Below are 16,435 nucleotides of genomic sequence, written 5' to 3' on the forward strand. Positions count from 1 at the left end.
TCACACACACACTCACACACACTCACACACTCACACACACACTCACACACACACACTCACACACACACTCACACACACTCACACACACACTCACACACACGCACACACGCACACACGCACACACACACAATCACACACACTCACACACACGCACACGCACACACACTCACACACACACACGCACATGTGCACGCACACACGTGCGCGCGCGCAGACATACGCACACGACACATACACGCACATGCACGAACACACTTGTGCGCACTCATACACGTGCATGCACAGACACACACATACCATGCACATGCATACACACATGCGCACACAGGACACACATGCACACACTCTCACACATACACACCGAGCTTTTTATTTTTTGAAATATATTTTTATTGATTTCAGAGAGGAAGGGAGAGGGAAAGAGAGATAGAAACATCAATGAAGAGAGAATCATTGATCCGCTGCCTCCTGCATGCCCCGCACTGGGGATCGAGCTCACACCCTGGGCATGTGTCCTGACTGGGAATCGAACTGTGACTTCCTGGTTCATATGTTGGCTTGGCTATATCTACATTTTTTCAAAAAGATCAGTGTTGCCTGGCCGATGTGGCTCAGGGGTTGAGCGTCGACCTATGGAGCAGGAGGTCACGGTATGATTCCTGGTCAGGGCACATGCCTGGGTTGCAGGGTTGTGAGCTTGATTCCCAGTAGGGGTCGTGCAGGAGGCAGCCAATCAATGATTCTCTCTCATCATTGATGTTTCTCTCTCTCTCTCCCTTCCTCTCTGAAATCAATTAAAAAAATATTTTAAAACATAGGTATAATTCTCCTACCATAAAATTCACCACTTAAAGATGCACATTTCAGCCCTAGCCGGTTTGGCTCAGTGGATAGAGCATAGGCCTATGGACTGAAGGGTCCCGGGTTTGATTCTGGCCAAGAGCACATGCCTGGCTTTCGGGATCCATCCCCAGTGAAGGGTGTGAAGGAGGCAGCCAATCAATGATTCTCTCTCATCACTAATGTTTCTGCCTCTCCCTTCCTCTTTGAAATCAATAAAAATACATATTTAAAAAAATAAAATAAGATGCACATTTCAGTGGTTGTTATATGTTCACAGGCTGTGCAGCTGTCACCACTCATTTCAGAGCATCTTCTCACTTCCAGCAGCCATGCCATAAGCATCACCCCACCTTCCCTCCCGGCCCCTGGCAGCCACTAGTCTACTTTGGTCTGAATGGATTTTCCTATTCAGCCCATTTCACATAAATGGATCATATGATTGTAAACGTTCGTGTGTGTGTTTTTTCACTTGGCCTGTTTTCCAAGTCCATGCGTGTGGTTGCATGTACTGGACTGCATTCCTTTTTTATGGCTGAATGATATTCCGTGGTGTGACTTGACCACATTTGGTTTATTCACTCATCAGTTAATGGTTGTTTGGGCTGTTTCCACCTGCTGGCTGTTATGAATAACATGCATAAACATTCATGGACACGTGGACGTTGACATATGCTTGCAGTTCTCTAGAGTATGTACACAGGTGTGGGATTGCGGGTCATGTGGTAACTCTATGTTGAACTTTTAAAGGAGCCGCCAAACTGATCCACAGCAGTTGCATCATTTTACATTCCCCAGGAGGGTCCCCATCACTCCCCCCGCTGCCGCCCGGCACCGTCCTGTCACAGCATCCCAGCGGCTGTGAAGTGCGTTGCACCCGCACCTGCATCTCTGGCAGCTGGCGACCTTGCGCATCGGTGTGCTTATTGGCTGCTTGCGTATCTTCTCTGAGAAATGTCTATTCAAGTCTTTTGTTTGTGTCTTTTGAATTGTAAGAGTTCTTTATATTCTGAATGTTAGACACTCACTCAGTCTGACTTGCAAGCCCCCTCCTGTGGGCCGCGTTTCCTCCTCGGCAGTGCCCTCTGCACACACTAGTTCGTGATCTTGTTTTTAATCCTCATCCAAGGAATGAGGATATTTTTCCCATTGATTTTTAGAGAGTGGGAGGGAGGGGATGGGGCAGAGAGGAGAGAGAGAAACATCAACGTGAGAGAGACGCGGATTGGTTGCCTCCCACACGCAGCCTGACGGGGGTGGGGGGTGCGGGGGGGTGGGAGTGGGGGGGCAGGGATTGAACCTGCAACCCAGGTACATGCCCTTGACTGGGAATCAAACCTGTGACCCTTCAGCCCAGTCGTCATGGCTCAATGGTTGAGCGTTGAGCTATGAACCAGGAGGTCATGGTTTGATCCCCAGTGGGGGGCATGCAGGAGGCAGCCAATCAATGACTCTCTTTCATTATTGATGTTTCTATCTCTCTTCTTCTCCCTTCCTCTTTGAAATCAATAAAAATACACTAAAACAACAACAACAACAACAACAACAAAACCTGTGACCACCTGGTGCCAGGCCTATTCTCTAACCAGTGAGCCACACCAACCAGGGCTCAAAAGTTTGTAATTTTGATGTTCAATTTATTTTTTCTTGGGTTGCCTGTGCTTTCGGTGCCATATCCAAGATTATGAAGATGTGCACTTACCTTTTCATGTGAGGTTATACTCACCCATTTTCCACCCCTGTACCCAGCTACGTCCAGGCCCGCCTCCCACTTCTATTGGCCCCGCCCCGCCCCCCCGCCCCCCGCCCCGCCCATTGCTACGTCCAGGCCCGCCTCCCACTTCTATTGGCCCCGCCCCCCGCCGCCCCGCCCCGCCCATTGCTACGTCCAGGCCCGCCTCCCACTTCTATTGGCCCCGCCCCCCGCCCCCCGCCCCGCCCATTGCTACGCCTGCAGCCGCTTCCCCGCTGTGGACCCTGTCCGCGCACTGAGCCACCTATTCTGCTCACATCTGCCCTGTGCGGCCACCTACACGCCCCAGGTCCTCCTTCCAAGTCCCACACACGTTGCCCCTCACCCCTGTCTGGAGATCCCTGGAGCTCCCCCATTTCTCGGCCGCACCCCTGACCACTCTGCACCTCCCCAGGCAGGAGTTTGAGGTGGAGCGGAAGCCAGACCTGCGGCGAGATGTTTACCTCCAAGACATCCACTGCGTGTCCTCCCTGTGCAAGGCCTACTTCAGAGAGCTGCCCGACCCCCTCCTCACCTACCGCCTCTATGACAAGTTCGCTGTGAGTCAGAGGCTGGGGTGCCACAGAGGGCTGCGGGCGGCTGTCCTGGTTTTATTTATTGAGCAGCAGACCCTGGAGACCCTGAGCAGCAGAGGTGTGCCTCCGCCCTCCCCGCCCCCCAACCGGGAGGAGAGGCTTCCCAGACACCTGGAACTGCTCCAGGCCCCGGGCACCATGAGGGGCGGGGGGAGGAGGTCTTCCCGGACCAGGACCCATAGAGGACGCCAGGCAGATGGCAGTGGGCTGTTCAAGGTCACAGGCTACTGAGGGGCACGGCCGAGATTCCCTGCAGGCCTCTGGGTCCCCGACTCGCCCTGTGCACCTGGGCCAGGGCCGGCGTGGGCAGCGCCGTTGTTGCTCAGTTCGCCTCGGAGCCCGGGGAGGAGGCAGGGCAGGCTGGGCCACTGACCCGCTTCTGGAACCGTCCCCCAATCAGGAGGCTGTGGCGGTGCAGCTGGAACCTGAGCGCTTGGTCAAGATCCTAGAGGTGCTTCGAGAACTCCCCGCCCCAAACTACAGGTGCGTGGGCTCCTCCCCACGCCCAGCCCAGTCCTTCCACGGGGCCTAGACCTGTCTCTCCCAGCTCCTGGGCCAGTCCTCCGCCGGCCCCTGACCTCTAACCCCTGACCTCTAACCCGGCCCCGGCCCCCCCGCAGGACCCTGGAGTTCCTCATGCGCCACCTGGTGCACATGGCCTCCCTCAGCGCCCAGACCAACATGCACGCCCGCAACCTGGCCATCGTGTGGGCCCCCAACCTGCTGAGGTGCGTGCTCGTGTGGTCAGCGCCAAGCCCTGCGGGCAGCACGGGCGGGGACTGTGCAGGTGGCCGGAGAGGGGATGGGGGTCTCCCGGGACCATGAAGCACAGAGAGATTCAGCATTGCACTGAGTGGGATGCGGCTCAGCCCTTGACGCCTCTGAGCTCACGCTCAGGGCCTGGTCCAGGGGGTTTGGGGCCCATGTCTTGCGTCCCCTGGGCCTGGAGCACGGGCCTGGCAGCGCGCCTGCGGGGAGGAGGTCGCGCGTCCTGGGGGCAAGTCTCGATAGAGCTTATAGCAGATGGCACACAGGCCCCGGTGGGCGCGGGAAGCAGGGATGCGCTCGGAGGGTGCCGCGGGCTTCCTGGAGGAAGTGGCTTTGAGCCTGGAGCCCTGTGTGTGGTGAGGAGGTGGAGAGGGGCTGAGGGCGCAGGGCACAGGTGTGAGGGACCTTCAGGGAGAATCCAGGGAAGGCTCCCCGCCCCATCGGGGTGAGAGTCACTCCCCTCCGCGCAGGTCCAAGGACATCGAGGCCTCGGGCTTCAACGGGACGGCAGCCTTCATGGAGGTGCGCGTGCAGTCCATCGTGGTGGAGTTCATCCTCACGCACGTGGACCGGCTCTTTGGGGGCACCGCCCTCTCCGGTGAGTGTCTTCCGGCCCAGCCTGTCACCACTGCCTGGGGAGTCCCGGCGGAGCTGCAGGGGCCTCGGAGGTCGTCCGGGCCAGTCTCCCATTTTGCAGATGAGAAAACTGAGTCTCAGGGAGATGTTGCTGACGGCCTCATGGCGAAGGCGGGAGATGGCAGGCACAGCAGGGCGTGCACAGGCCGCTCCTGCCCTCCATGCCACCGCCTGGCTCTCAAGACTAATGGCTGCTCGTTGACACCCCCCCCCCCAGGCCAGTGCCCCGGGATCTCTGGCCCCTTTGTCCCTGGGACTCACCCCCCGAGGAGCTGGACCAGGGGCCTCCAGGCCCACCCCTAGCTGGTGGGCGGGCCGATGTGATGGCGCTGGGTGCCCGCAGCCCTCACTTCTGTTCTGGTGACGGCTCCCCTCCTTTCCCAGGTGGGGAGCTGGAGAGTGGATGGCGGTCCCTTCCAGGGCTCCGGGCATCGAGCAGCCCCGAGGACCTGATGCCCAGGTCGCTGCCCTACCACCTGCCTAGCGTCCTGCAGGCTGGCGACGGCCCGCCCCAGCTCCGGCCCTATCACACCATCATTGAGATCACAGAGCACAAGTAAGGCTCCCTGCCGCCCTCCGCCCGCGCTGACCCGCAGGCCCACGCCCCTGACCTCTCCGTCCCCTCCAGGAGGAAAGGGTCTTTGAAGGTCAGGAAGTGGAGATCTATCTTCAATCTGGGTCGCTCTGGCCATGAGACCAAGCGGAAATTCCCACGGGGGCCTGAGGACAGGGGTAAGTTTGGGGCGAGGAGGGGGGCGCTCTGGTGTGGGAGTGCCCGGCCCAGGCCTGACACGCCCCCGTCTTGCAGAGGACAAATCTGACAAGGGGACCCTGCGGCCAGCCAAGAGCATGGACTCCCTGAGCGCTGTGGCCGGGGCCAGTGACGGTGAGCGCCGTGGGCCCCGTGGGGTGTGGGCTGAGGTGTCGCCATGGGCCTGTGAGGGTGTCTGCAAGGGAATAACAGTGTATGACTGAGACCACTGTGTGCATGTGTGTGCTGCTCACTCATTTCAGCAGGTGCTATTTCTACATCACAAAAATGTGTAATATTGAATGCCAGCCACAATGCTGGCCGCCAGGCTTAGAGGGGTTTGTCTTGTTCCATGGCGTGTTCACATGAGCACATGCAGACGCCGTGGCGTGTGGGGGTGACCTGTGACCTGCTGGCCGTGGGAGGTTGGCGGTCGTGGCCAGGGGACGGGGGCACGGTGCCTGCAGACGGTCCTCCGAGGCTCCAGGACGCAGGGAGGCGCTGTGCTGGGCCGGAGCGTCCTGGTGCCGTCCGGCCGCTGAGGCTGCTGCCCTCTCTCTTGCAGAGCCAGAGGCGCTCCTGCCGCCCAGCAGCCCCCGGCCAAGCCCCCTGGTGCCTGAGAGCTTGGAGGATGATTCTGCGGAGGCAGCAGAGGGTGAACCGGAGCCCGAGGCAGGGGCCCTGGGCAGCACCAACTCCGAGCCAGGAACGCCGCGCCCCGGGCGGTCAGCGGCCCGTGCTGGGGGCGGCAGCCGGGCTGAGCGCTGCGCCGGCGTCCACATCTCAGACCCGTACAACGTCAACCTCCCACTACACATCACCTCTATCCTCAACGTGCCTCCAAACATCATCTCTAACGTCTCCTTGGCCAGGCTCACCCGCGGCCTGGAGTGCCCTGCCCTACAGCCCCGGCCAAGTCCCGCCTCTGGCCCCTGCCCGGGCCCCGGCCCCCCAGGTGAGGACCTGGGACAGGGAGTGGGGACTAGACCCTCCAGCTGAAGCTCTGATGCTGGGGTGGGGGCGGGGGGCGGGAGGGGAGCGGGCAGAGGCCTCAGGCCTTGGGCTTCGGGTGGTCACCTTCTCTTGCCCCCGCTTCAAGGTGGGGGGAATCCAGTCATTCACTTGAAATCTCTGGTATGAGGATCCCTCCCACACCCGAGGGTGGGGTCTGGGTCAGACACAGGCAGGGGGACGAAGGACAGGTAGCACTGAGCCACTGCATCAGCACTGACGGACAGCTGACACCTCCTGGGGGTCACTGCGTGCCAAGTGCTGTGTGGAGGACACCGTGGCGCCCGCGCAGTCCACCTCTCGCTTGCTGTGACCAGGCCTCGCGGGCCTCGCGGGGCGCCGTGGCGGCAGCTGAGCGGAGCCCGGCACTGCTTCAGGTCCGGCGGCAGAGCTGGTCTGAGCTCTGCTTGGAACTCGTTCCGCAGTGTCACCCACAAGAAGGGCGCAGCATCAGGCAGGGGCTCCGGCCATGGCTGTGGAGTCCGCGTGGGACCAAATGTGCCTGCCACCTGTGTGGCCTGGGCCACCTGTTCCCCCGAGTCTCCGGCTCCTCACGTGTGAAGGGCGGCCAGGCCCTGCGATGAGGTGCTGTGGGGAAGGGAATCGCACGGTGCCGGGCACCTGGTAGGAGCTCAGCGCAGGCGGCTGTGAGCCAAGGGTTTGGAATATCGGTCTGAAAGGACAGCCACGTGGGGGTCTGGGCTGGGAGTGTGGCCCCGTAGCAAAGCTGGCAAGGCCGCCTTGGAGAGGGCCAGGGCCGGCCGCGACCTTTGTGTTTCTGGGGCTACCTCTCTTCTAACAGATGAGAAGTCCGAGGCAAGTCCAGCCCCAGGCCCCCTGGCTGACTCCGGCCCAGCAGCCTTGGCCCCTGCCCTGGAGGACTGCCTGTCCCAGGAGGTGCAAGACTCCTTCTCCTTCCTGGAGGACTCCAGCAGCTCAGAGCCTGAGTGGGTGGGGGCGGAGGAAGGGGAGGCGGCCAAGGCAGGAGCAGCAGGTGCAGCAGGAGCAGGAGCAGCCTTCTCCCCTGGGGAGGACGACCCTGGGATGGGCTACCTGGAGGAGCTGCTGAGAGCGGGGCCTCAGGTAAGGAGGAGCCTGCTGGGTTGGGGTCGGGAGGGGTCGGGAGGGGTCCGGAGGGCAGGCAGGACCCCAGGCCCTGAGCCACTGCTGGCCCACAGGTGGAGGAGTTCTCCGTGGAGCCGCCCCTGGACGACCTGTCTCTGGATGAGGCGCAGTTTGTCCTGGCTCCCAGCTGCTGTTCCCCGGACTCCCCGGGGCCTGGGCCTGAGGCAGAGGAGGACCCCGGGGAAGAAGTCTTCCTGAGTGCCTATGACGAGCTCAGTCCTCTTCTGGGGCCCCAGCCCCCGGCCGGGGAGGGGCCGCGCAGCCTGGAGGCTCTGGGACAGGCTGAGCGGGTGCAGGCATGCTGGGAAGTTGAGGAGGACAAGGAGACGGAGCATGGCAGCAGAGGGCACATCAGAGAGGAGGCTGAGGGGAGCCCAGAGAACAAGGCGGAGGCTGGAGAGGCAGGAGAAGGCGGGGAGGCTGAGGGGGGCCCAGAGAGGGTGGTCAATTTGAGGGAAGAAAGTGGGGGGGAGACAGAGGCCAAGGAAGAGCCCGGAGGTTGGCAGGAGGGTGAGAGCATGGAGGCAGCGAAGGGTGTGGAGCGAACAGGAGAGCCAGATAAAGACAAGAAGAGAACAAAGACGGAAAGACAGGAAGAGGCTGAGGAAGGGGAGGAAGCTCAGGCGGAAGCTGGAAGGGACCTGGAGCAGGGGGCCCAGGAGGGGCCAGCTGCTGGGGAGAGCTGGGAAGCTGTCCACACACCAGTGGCCGAGGAAGGCAGAGAGAATGAGGGTAAAGTCAGAGGGCAGAGGGAGAACAGAGACCGAGAAGCCAGAGCAGAGCAAGGAGATGGTGAGGACAGCGCAGAAGCAGCCGGAGGAGGAGCAGCGGAGGCCAGCAGGGAGCGGGAGAGCGGCGATGGAGAGGCGGAGGGAGAGCAGAGGGCTGGAGGAGGCCATCGAGAGGGGGGCTTCCTCCTCCCAGGGCTGCATGCAGTGTCCCTAGAGGTTGACAATGCCAAAGAGGGCAGTGCCCAGGCCTCTGAGACCCAACAGGCAGCCCCACAGCCACCCTGGCCAGAGGAGATGGAGCCTGAGGGGCAGCCCAGTCCAGAGGGTTGCCATCTGTGCCCCTGTCCCCTTAGCTCAGCTGGCAGCGTGGGCATGCGCCTGGCCTCCACCCTGGTTCAGGTCCAACAGGTCCGCTCTGTGCCGGTGGTGCCTCCTAAGCCACAGTTTGCCAAGATGCCCAGTGTAATGTGTAGCAAGATCCATGTGGCACCTGCAAACCCATGCCCAAGGCCTGGCCGGCTGGATGGGACTCCTGGGGAAAGGGCCCGGGGGTCCCGGGCCTCCCGCTCCTCTTGGAGGAACGGAGGCAGTCTTTCCTTTGATGCTGCCGTGGCCCTGGCCAGGGACCGCCAGAGAACCGAGGCGCTGGGGGTGTGGCGGACCCAGACCTGTCCCGGGAGCGAGGACTACAGCCTCATCCCCGGAACCTCTCCCTGTAGCATGATCCCTGCCCATTCCCCGCGGCCCCTCAGCTGCCTAGAGCTCCCACCCGAAGGCACAGGAGGGTCTGAACCCCGGAGTCGGTTTAGTCTGCCCCCCGGAGAGCCCCAGCCTCCTCAGCCCCTTTCGCCCCCACAGCGCCGATCCTATGCGTTTGAAACACAGGCTGAGCCTGGACGAGTGAGGGACCATGATTAGCACCAGAGCACTGGGCGAAGGGGCCAGAAAGTTGTCTTCAGTCTCTGGGGACCTGACTAGCTGTCTCCCCAGCCTGAGCAGCGGTGGCCCCCACTCTTTAGGCTCTGGCCCCCCGACTCCTCTGGGACTGTGGGGGGCAGTCTGGTGGGTTTGCCTGCGCTTGTCTCCGACACCAAGCACCTCTCCCTTAGGAGCTTCCCAGGAAAGTCACCAAGAGCCTGTTCCTAGGGGGTGAGGCCATGGCCGGAGGGTGGGCAGACACCCCAGCGGCTTCCCAAGGGCAGAGTGCAGGCGGGGAGGGCAGGCCGGGCGGCGCCTGGCGCGCACTCTGGGGCTGTCCGGTCCCGGGGCCGTTCTCCACCCGGTGGCCCGCCTGGCCCGCCGGCCCAGGTCAGGAGAACCAGCCCCGAAGCGCCTGGGACCTCCGTGTCGGTGGGCGGTCCGGCTCCGGCTCCGCCAGCCCCTGCCCCGCCGGCCTCCGCGCTGGAGGAAGAGCGGCCTCCTGCGATCGCTGGGCCTTTTCCTTTGAAACAACTTCCTCCTCTTTCAGGGAAGGGAACGGCGTCACTCAGACCCTGGCCCGCGTCTCCATTCTCACAAGGGCCCGTGTTTTAGAATAAAAGCTGTGTTTTCACATGTGGAGTGTGCAGTTTCATGATTCTTACTGAAGTCTTGGGTGACAGGTCACGTAATTTCATGTCGGGCCAATCCTTGCCTGTGGGCTGCTCGGGCTCGGTCGTTGCCATGGAGACCTGCGGCAGGAAACGAGCTGGGCTCGGGCGTCAGGAAAGGGGAAGCGAAACTGACATCGGCGTCCCTGCCCGCAGGGGCGGGTGTCCTCCGTCCTTTATGCTGCTCCTTCCCCTGCCAGTTAGCTCTGTGCGGCTGGGCTCCGCATTCACAGCCGAGGAAACCAAGGCTAACGAGGCCCCCGACTGCCGGGGTCTCAGAGGCAGGTCTGCGACCCGAGTCTGGACTGCTCCCCTCGGCCCGACATCGCGCTCCCCGAGTCCACGCAGGCAGTGCTGACTGCCGAGGGGGGTCGGGATCCCTCTCGTGGTGGAAGCCTCGGGTCCCGAGCGAGCGCCTGGGACACTAATACAAAGGTGCGCAGCCGGCGGAAGTGCGCCCGAGGGAGGCGCCCCCCGGAAACGCTCCAGGGAGGGGTCCTGACGCCCTTATCAAAGATGGCGCCGCCGATCGACGTTTCCCCCCCCCTTCCCTGGAACTAAATAGGAAGGCCCCATCCATCAGGAAGAGGCCGAACGAGTTAATCGTATTCCTCCCGTCCTGCTGAAGCGCCTAGGCTTTCAGCGTCGTACTTCTGGGATCCCGGGGAGTCGCACCTTTCAACCCTCATCAAGGTGGAGCGAGCGGAAGTGAGACGCTTAGAGGCGGGGCGGACGGGGAGGGGCGAGGCCACTTCCGCCCCGCACCAGCATGGTTGCCGGCCGGGCGCGCATGCGCGGCTGTCCATGGAGCCCCCAAGACGGAGGATCCCTGTCCCGCAGAGTCGGCGGCTGAGGCGGGTGAGTGCCGGACGGGCCAGGGCCGGGGCCGGGCCGCGCCGGCAGGAAGGGCAGCCGAGACTGCTCATCTGTCGCTCGGGCCGGGGAAGTCCCGGGAGGAAGCCTTTGTTTGGGGCGGGGCCGCGCCTGGCTCTTTATCTCCGGCCCGCACGTCCCGCCTCCGCGCCGGGCCAAGCGCCGCGCCTGCGGTTCGCTGGGGGCTGCGGGCGGCGCCCCCCGGCGTGTCTGGGCGCCGGGCCCCCCCGCTCTGTCGTCGTCCCTTTGTACCCTCCGAGCACCGCCCTGAGGGCCTCCCCGCCGAGCGTGCGCGCCGCCGCCGGCCCGGTCCCCGCGTCGCGCCCTCCGCGCGCCCGGGAAATGCTTCCGGACGCCCGCTGAGCGCGGTGACCGCGGCGGGGCCTCCGACGCCGTCCTCGCTGCTGCCTCCACCACCTCGTCCCGCGCCCGCCTGGCGCCGGGGGCACTGGCCGCGCGGGCTCGGGGCGGGCAGGTGGGTGGTCCCGCCGCCGCGCGATTCCCCGAGGGGACCACGACCTTCGCGCAGCGCTGCTTCCCCCCCGACGGTTTCGCTTTCAGTTCCCGTTTTTTGGAGAACACTTTCCTTGCATCCGGGCTTTCCAAGGCTCGTCGCTGAAGACTCTCCTTGGATGGGAAAGGTTTGGGGGACTATTGGGTAGAGAATTTACCAAAGTTTCCCTTTCGCGCCGGGATGATTTCATTGCTCAGCGCGCGGTTTCCTGGCCCCCGGCGGCGTGTCTGGCCCGCGGCAGGCCCCTCGGGTGTCTCTTCCCTAAGATCCTGGCCTGGAGCTTTCTCCCTTCCTGCCCAGGCTCCTTGGATTTGGAGGTGTCGTGGCAACATTTTGGCAACTGTGTCGTTCTAGCTTCGTGAATGAGACACATGGGGTTGGTGAGGATACATCGGGGCTTTAAAGGGATGCACTTGTGCTTTTGGGTCTTCAACAAACAACACAAATCTGGACACCAAAACAAGGAAGGGCCTGTCAGTGTAACGGGTCTCAAAGGCCAGGTCTGGTATTTAGGGTTCGTTTGGAGCGTTCTCCCAGGGCAGTGGCTTCTGGTTCCCCTCCTGAATCTGAGAACAAAAAGTTGTTGGCACTCAGCTCGGTGGTGGCTGAGCAGCTGGAAGAGGCATCAGCGTCAGTGGTCCTGTGGTTTTGTTTGTGTCTTTTTAAAATATGTTTTTATTGATTTTTTTTAGAGAGAGAGGAATAGAGAAATAGAAACATCGATGAGAGGAACATCATCGATTGGCTGCCTCCTACACACCCCCACCTGGGGACCCAGCCCGCAACCTGGGCCTGTGCCCTGAACAGGAATCCACCCGGCGACCTTTTGGTTCCAGGGTCAGCCGTGGAGCGAGCCCCACAGGCAGGCAGCCCTGTGGGTGTGAAGATGGTGTTCTCTTGGCTCTTCCTGATCCCCAGGTCGTTGCAGATCTCAGTGCTGTGGTCCTCACCTGCCTGTGATTGTTCCCGCCCCCAGGAGTGGAGTGACAGGGGGCAGGGAGGCTGCTGGTGGAGCTGCTTTTTCAGTCACTTGCCGCCCATTCCTCAGCATCAGGATGGAGGAAGCCGCTGTCCCTGCAGAAATGGGGTTATGTTTCTGGCTGTGTCTTCATGGAGCCTAAGTTTTCATATGGGGGCTGTTCAGTTTCCTAGAGTCACTGCAAACTCCTGATTTCTGCCAGGACTTATCACTCAGGCCAGTGAGGCAGGAGATACGAAGACTTCCAAAGAAGGGCCCGTTCCTTGGATGTGCCGCCTCACAGAGAGATGAAGGGGTGAGTGAAGACGAGGTGGAGTGTGGGGTGGGAGATGGGAGGCCTGGGAGAAGGTGCTGCCTCTGGAGTCAGGCAGACCTCGATTCAGGTCCCAGCTCCTGAGTCGCTTGCTGGCTGTGTGTGATTTGGTTTCCTGTCTGTGAAACGCCAGCACTGCTGCCCGTCTCGTAGTGCTGTCCGTAATAAGATGGGTGCCGCCTGCTCAGTGTCTATACATAAGAAACAGCAAATTCCAATCTAGCCTAGTGTCTGTTGGGAATGCCAGTGAGTTTCGGCCCATGTGTTCCTGAGCCAGTGAGCTTTCCATGCTCTTCTTCCCTTATCCCAACCCTTTGTCCCTTCACAAACAGGCAGCAGAAAACAGCTGAGACGGAAGAGGGGACAGTGCAGATCCAGGAAGGTGAGTGGCAGAAAGAAGTGAGTGGGACCAAGAGCCCATCATGGCCTTTCCCTCCCCTGTGGCGTCTGTGCGCCTTTTCCTCTGACGACAGGCAAGTGAAATGGGGAGGAAGGCAGCAGCACTTAGAGTCTTCCTTGCTCCTTGAACTCAGGTGCAGTGGCAACTGGGGAGGACCCAACCAGTGTGGCTATTGCCAGCATCCAGTCATCTGCCACCTTCCCTGACCCCAACGTCAAGTACGTCTTCCGAACTGAGAATGGGGGCCAGGTAAAGGAGGGGGCCAGGTGGCTGCAGGTGTTACCTGGGTTGGGATAGAGGGAGGTAACTGAGCCTGTCATGTGGAGACCTGGCTTGGAGGAGGAGGTGAAGATGTGGACTGTTGGGGGGTTGGATTTGGAATAGAGGTAGGTATGGAGTAGGGCCATTTTGAAACCTCCATATGGGGATAGACGGGGGAGCGGCTGGGTTGCGGCTCTGAAGGACTCTTGGGGCCCTGTCTAGGAGAAACTTTGCGAGGGGCCCTGGAGCCCTAGCACTTATTCTCTTGTCCTCTCTTCTCCTCCTTCCCCTTTCCTCCCTGCTTCTAGGTGATGTACAGGGTGATCCAGGTGTCTGAAGGGCAGCTGGATGGCCAAACCGAGGGGACTGGTGCTATCAGTGGCTACCCTGCTACTCAGTCCATGACCCAGGTACGGGAGGGGAGGGGGGACTAGAACTCTGCAGAGGGAGGTGAGGCAGGGAAGGAGTGGGATGGGGAGGCCAGGGGTGGCGAAGCATCTTGCTCCCCGTCCCCAGACACTCTGGACCCTCCCCCCTTCCCTCAGGGTTAGCAGCAGCAGAGAGTTCCCTGGGGAGGATCTGATGGTCACTGGACTCTGTCCTCTTGGTGTCCTTCTAGGCGGTGATCCAGGGTGCGTTCACCAGTGACGATGCAGTTGACACAGAGGGGACGGCCGCTGAGACACACTACGCTTACTTCCCTGGCACTGCTGTGGGCGACGGGGCGGCAGGGACCACGGCAGGGAGTGCAGCCGCTGTTGTCACCACCCAGGGCTCGGAGGCACTGCTGGGACAGGCCACCCCTCCTGGCACCGGTGAGATGCTGTGTGAGGGGCTGGTTGCAGGGTAGGATGGGTGGTGGGACATGCTGGGCAGTGGTCCCTGAGGGCGAGGCAGGCAGGGAATGTGGGACCCCGCTCAGCAGGAGGAAGTTTGTCCCTTTTCATTATTTGTTTGTTTATTGTCTTTTTCTGCCCTTTTTATTTTTACTTACTATTTAAAAATATATTTTTATTGATTTCAGAGAGGAAGGGAGAGGGAGAGAGACAGAAGAGAGACATATCAATAATGAGAGAGAATCATTGACTGGCTGCCTCCTGCATACCCCCACCTCCTGGGGACTAAACCCAAAACCCAGGCATGTGCCCTGACCTGGAATCAAACTGATCTCATGGTTTATAGATTAACACTCAACCACTGAGCCACACTGGCCGACAGAAATTTGCCGTTTTTAGAGGAGAGTCCCAGGGCCTTGGCCTCGGAGCTCGCTGAGGTTCCTAGTCCCATGTGCTAACAACGACCTATGCGAACCCTCCCAGGTCAGTTCTTCGTGATGATGTCACCACAGGAAGTGCTGCCGGGAGGAAGCCAGCGCTCCATTGCCCCCAGGACCCACCCTTACTCCCCGTGAGTAACCCTGTTCCTTCTCAGTTACCACAAGCGCCAGATCTGGTGAGATTCCTACCCCAAGTGCCAATCTGACTTTTTGACCTTCATCACTTGGCTGCCCTCGGCTCCATGGTCAGGAAGTCAGAAGCTCCCCGGACGACGCGGGATGAAAAACGCAGGGCTCAGCATAATGAAGGTGGGTGCGCTCGGGGGCGACGCTAGGAGCTGTCTGGCGGGATTGCGGACAGCTGTGGTGTGTGAGGGGACAGTCAGCTAACTTCCTGGGCCTGTGGCGAGCGTAGGCTGAGTGACCTTGTCCTCACTGTTCCCACAGTGGAGCGGCGCCGCCGGGACAAGATCAACAACTGGATCGTGCAGCTGTCCAAGATCATTCCAGACTGCTCCATGGAGAGCACGAAGTCAGGCCAGGTCAGGGGCCTTGGGCGGCAGGCGCCTGTATCCCGGGGCTGCACACAGCAGTCACCCTTTCTTCTGAGGGTTCTCGGGGGAAGTAAGGCCGAGAGAGTGAACTGCTTTGGGAAGCAAGCGGGTATCGTGTAGTCCAGCCCTCCTTGTGTTGGTCTTTCCTGCAGAGTAAAGGGGGGATTCTCTCCAAAGCCTGCGATTACATCCAGGAGCTGCGGCAGAGCAATCACCGGTTGTCTGAGGAGCTGCAAGGGCTGGACCAGCTGCAGCTGGACAACGAAGTGCTTCGCCAGCAGGTCAGCTTCCTGTCCCAGTGAGCCCTCTCGGACCCCGAAGCCACTGAGCCCTGTTGGGACTCTACCCTTCATTTTCCATAAACAGGCTTCGTCTTTTCCCCTTCACCAGCCGATGTCGGAATAAGTTCAGGGACTTCCTGTTCCCTTTATGCCTCCTTCTCCTGTCAGGTGGAAGACCTCAAGAACAAGAACCTGCTGCTCCGCGCCCAGCTGCGGCACCATGGGGTGGAGGTGGTCATCAAGAATGACAGCAGCTGACTTGGGTCCCTGTGGTGGAGCGGCAGGAAGCCTGGAGCAGCAGGGTCCCCGTGCCGTTCCTTCCCTGCCCGTTTCTGGCACGAGACTGGGAGGTTCAGAGGGTGTGTCGGGCAGCAGCCTGCAGGGTGTGAAACACGGACAAGCACTGGCTGACAGCCTGGTGCACACTCGGTGTCCGTGCAGATGCTGGACACACCCAGTGGGCGTGCCTGCCTGCTGCCTGCTGATGTGACGCCTGGCTGCCCGGGACCGGGGCTTTCGGTCCCCCCTTCCCCGGAGCTCGGGGTGCACCAGAGGACGCCAGGGGACGGGCTTCAGCAAGACGCGGGGGAGGAGCAGTGGCCGCTGCCGCAGAAGGTTGGGCAGCAGCTGAGACTGACGCAGACGTCCGGGGGAGAACCATAGGCGGGGCCCTCGTGGGCCTTGCCCCTTGTGGGGATGGTTCCCCCCTTTTTTTTCCAAACATAAAATGTTCAGAGCCGCAGTCGACTCCTGTTTGTCCTTTTGTGGGCCCCAGGCGGAAGGGAGGGGCACGCTGCGCCTTGACCAGTGAGGCTGGGCGGGGACTGGGGTGGGTGCCGCTGCTGGCTTAGGAGTCCAGCTCAGACCTGGGCCAGACCCGCGGGTTTCTAGGGCAGGTGCCCGGGGCGGGGCGGGAGGCGGCGCCTCGCTTCCGGTTCCGGTCGGCTCCTGGAGAGCGGAAGGGGCGCTGCGGGCTAGCCAGGCGCGCCCTGGCCGCAGGTATCGGGCGTCGGGGGGCCGCGTCGTGCCCTCCTGGCTCCTGGGGCGCTCAGGGCGTCTCGTACGGGGAGGAGGAGGAGGGGGAGGGGCGCGCGGGGCCCGGCCCCCCCCACCGCTGCGCCCACAGTCTCGCTCCCCGAGCCCCGCTCGCTCCTGGCCGAGGGCCGGGCCCGGCTTGTCGACGTGAGGTCTCGGGGGAGGCGGCC

General features: G+C 61.5%; 2 protein-coding genes across 16 annotated transcripts; both read left to right on the forward strand.

Annotated features, from left to right (window-relative positions):
- The first annotated feature begins 2,992 nt into the window (after positions 1-2,992).
- ARHGAP30 (Rho GTPase activating protein 30) lies at positions 2,993-9,744 on the forward strand. The gene is made up of 10 exons (XM_081112710.1): positions 2,993-3,132; positions 3,569-3,651; positions 3,789-3,896; positions 4,407-4,534; positions 4,957-5,128; positions 5,201-5,304; positions 5,381-5,458; positions 5,889-6,278; positions 7,137-7,417; positions 7,513-9,744. Exons 3-10 carry the CDS (start codon positions 3,805-3,807, stop codon positions 9,106-9,108), a joined length of 2,841 nt encoding a protein of 946 aa, XP_080968836.1. The 5' UTR covers positions 2,993-3,132; positions 3,569-3,651; positions 3,789-3,804; the 3' UTR covers positions 9,109-9,744.
- A 135-nt stretch (positions 9,745-9,879) lies between these two features.
- On the forward strand, positions 9,880-15,972 carry USF1 (upstream transcription factor 1). 15 transcript variants are annotated; one of them, XM_081112706.1, is made up of 11 exons: positions 9,880-10,637; positions 12,311-12,440; positions 12,791-12,840; positions 12,992-13,076; positions 13,428-13,529; positions 13,739-13,934; positions 14,439-14,526; positions 14,646-14,704; positions 14,843-14,937; positions 15,102-15,230; positions 15,399-15,972. In XM_081112706.1, the coding sequence occupies exons 5-11, from the start codon at positions 13,431-13,433 to the stop codon at positions 15,486-15,488; spliced, it is 756 nt and encodes a 251-aa protein (XP_080968832.1). In that variant the 5' UTR covers positions 9,880-10,637; positions 12,311-12,440; positions 12,791-12,840; positions 12,992-13,076; positions 13,428-13,430; the 3' UTR covers positions 15,489-15,972. The 15 variants fall into 15 exon arrangements, with proteins under 15 accessions (XP_080968832.1, XP_080968833.1, XP_080968827.1 ...); XM_081112707.1 differs by having other exon boundaries at positions 12,348-12,440; XM_081112701.1 differs by having other exon boundaries at positions 10,246-10,637; positions 12,348-12,440; positions 12,992-13,107.
- Positions 15,973-16,435: the final 463 nt, after the last annotated feature.

The sequence above is a fragment of the Myotis nattereri genome (assembly GCF_964212035.1).
Source record: "Myotis nattereri genome assembly, chromosome: 18".
NCBI classification, from domain to species: domain Eukaryota; kingdom Metazoa; phylum Chordata; class Mammalia; order Chiroptera; family Vespertilionidae; genus Myotis; species Myotis nattereri.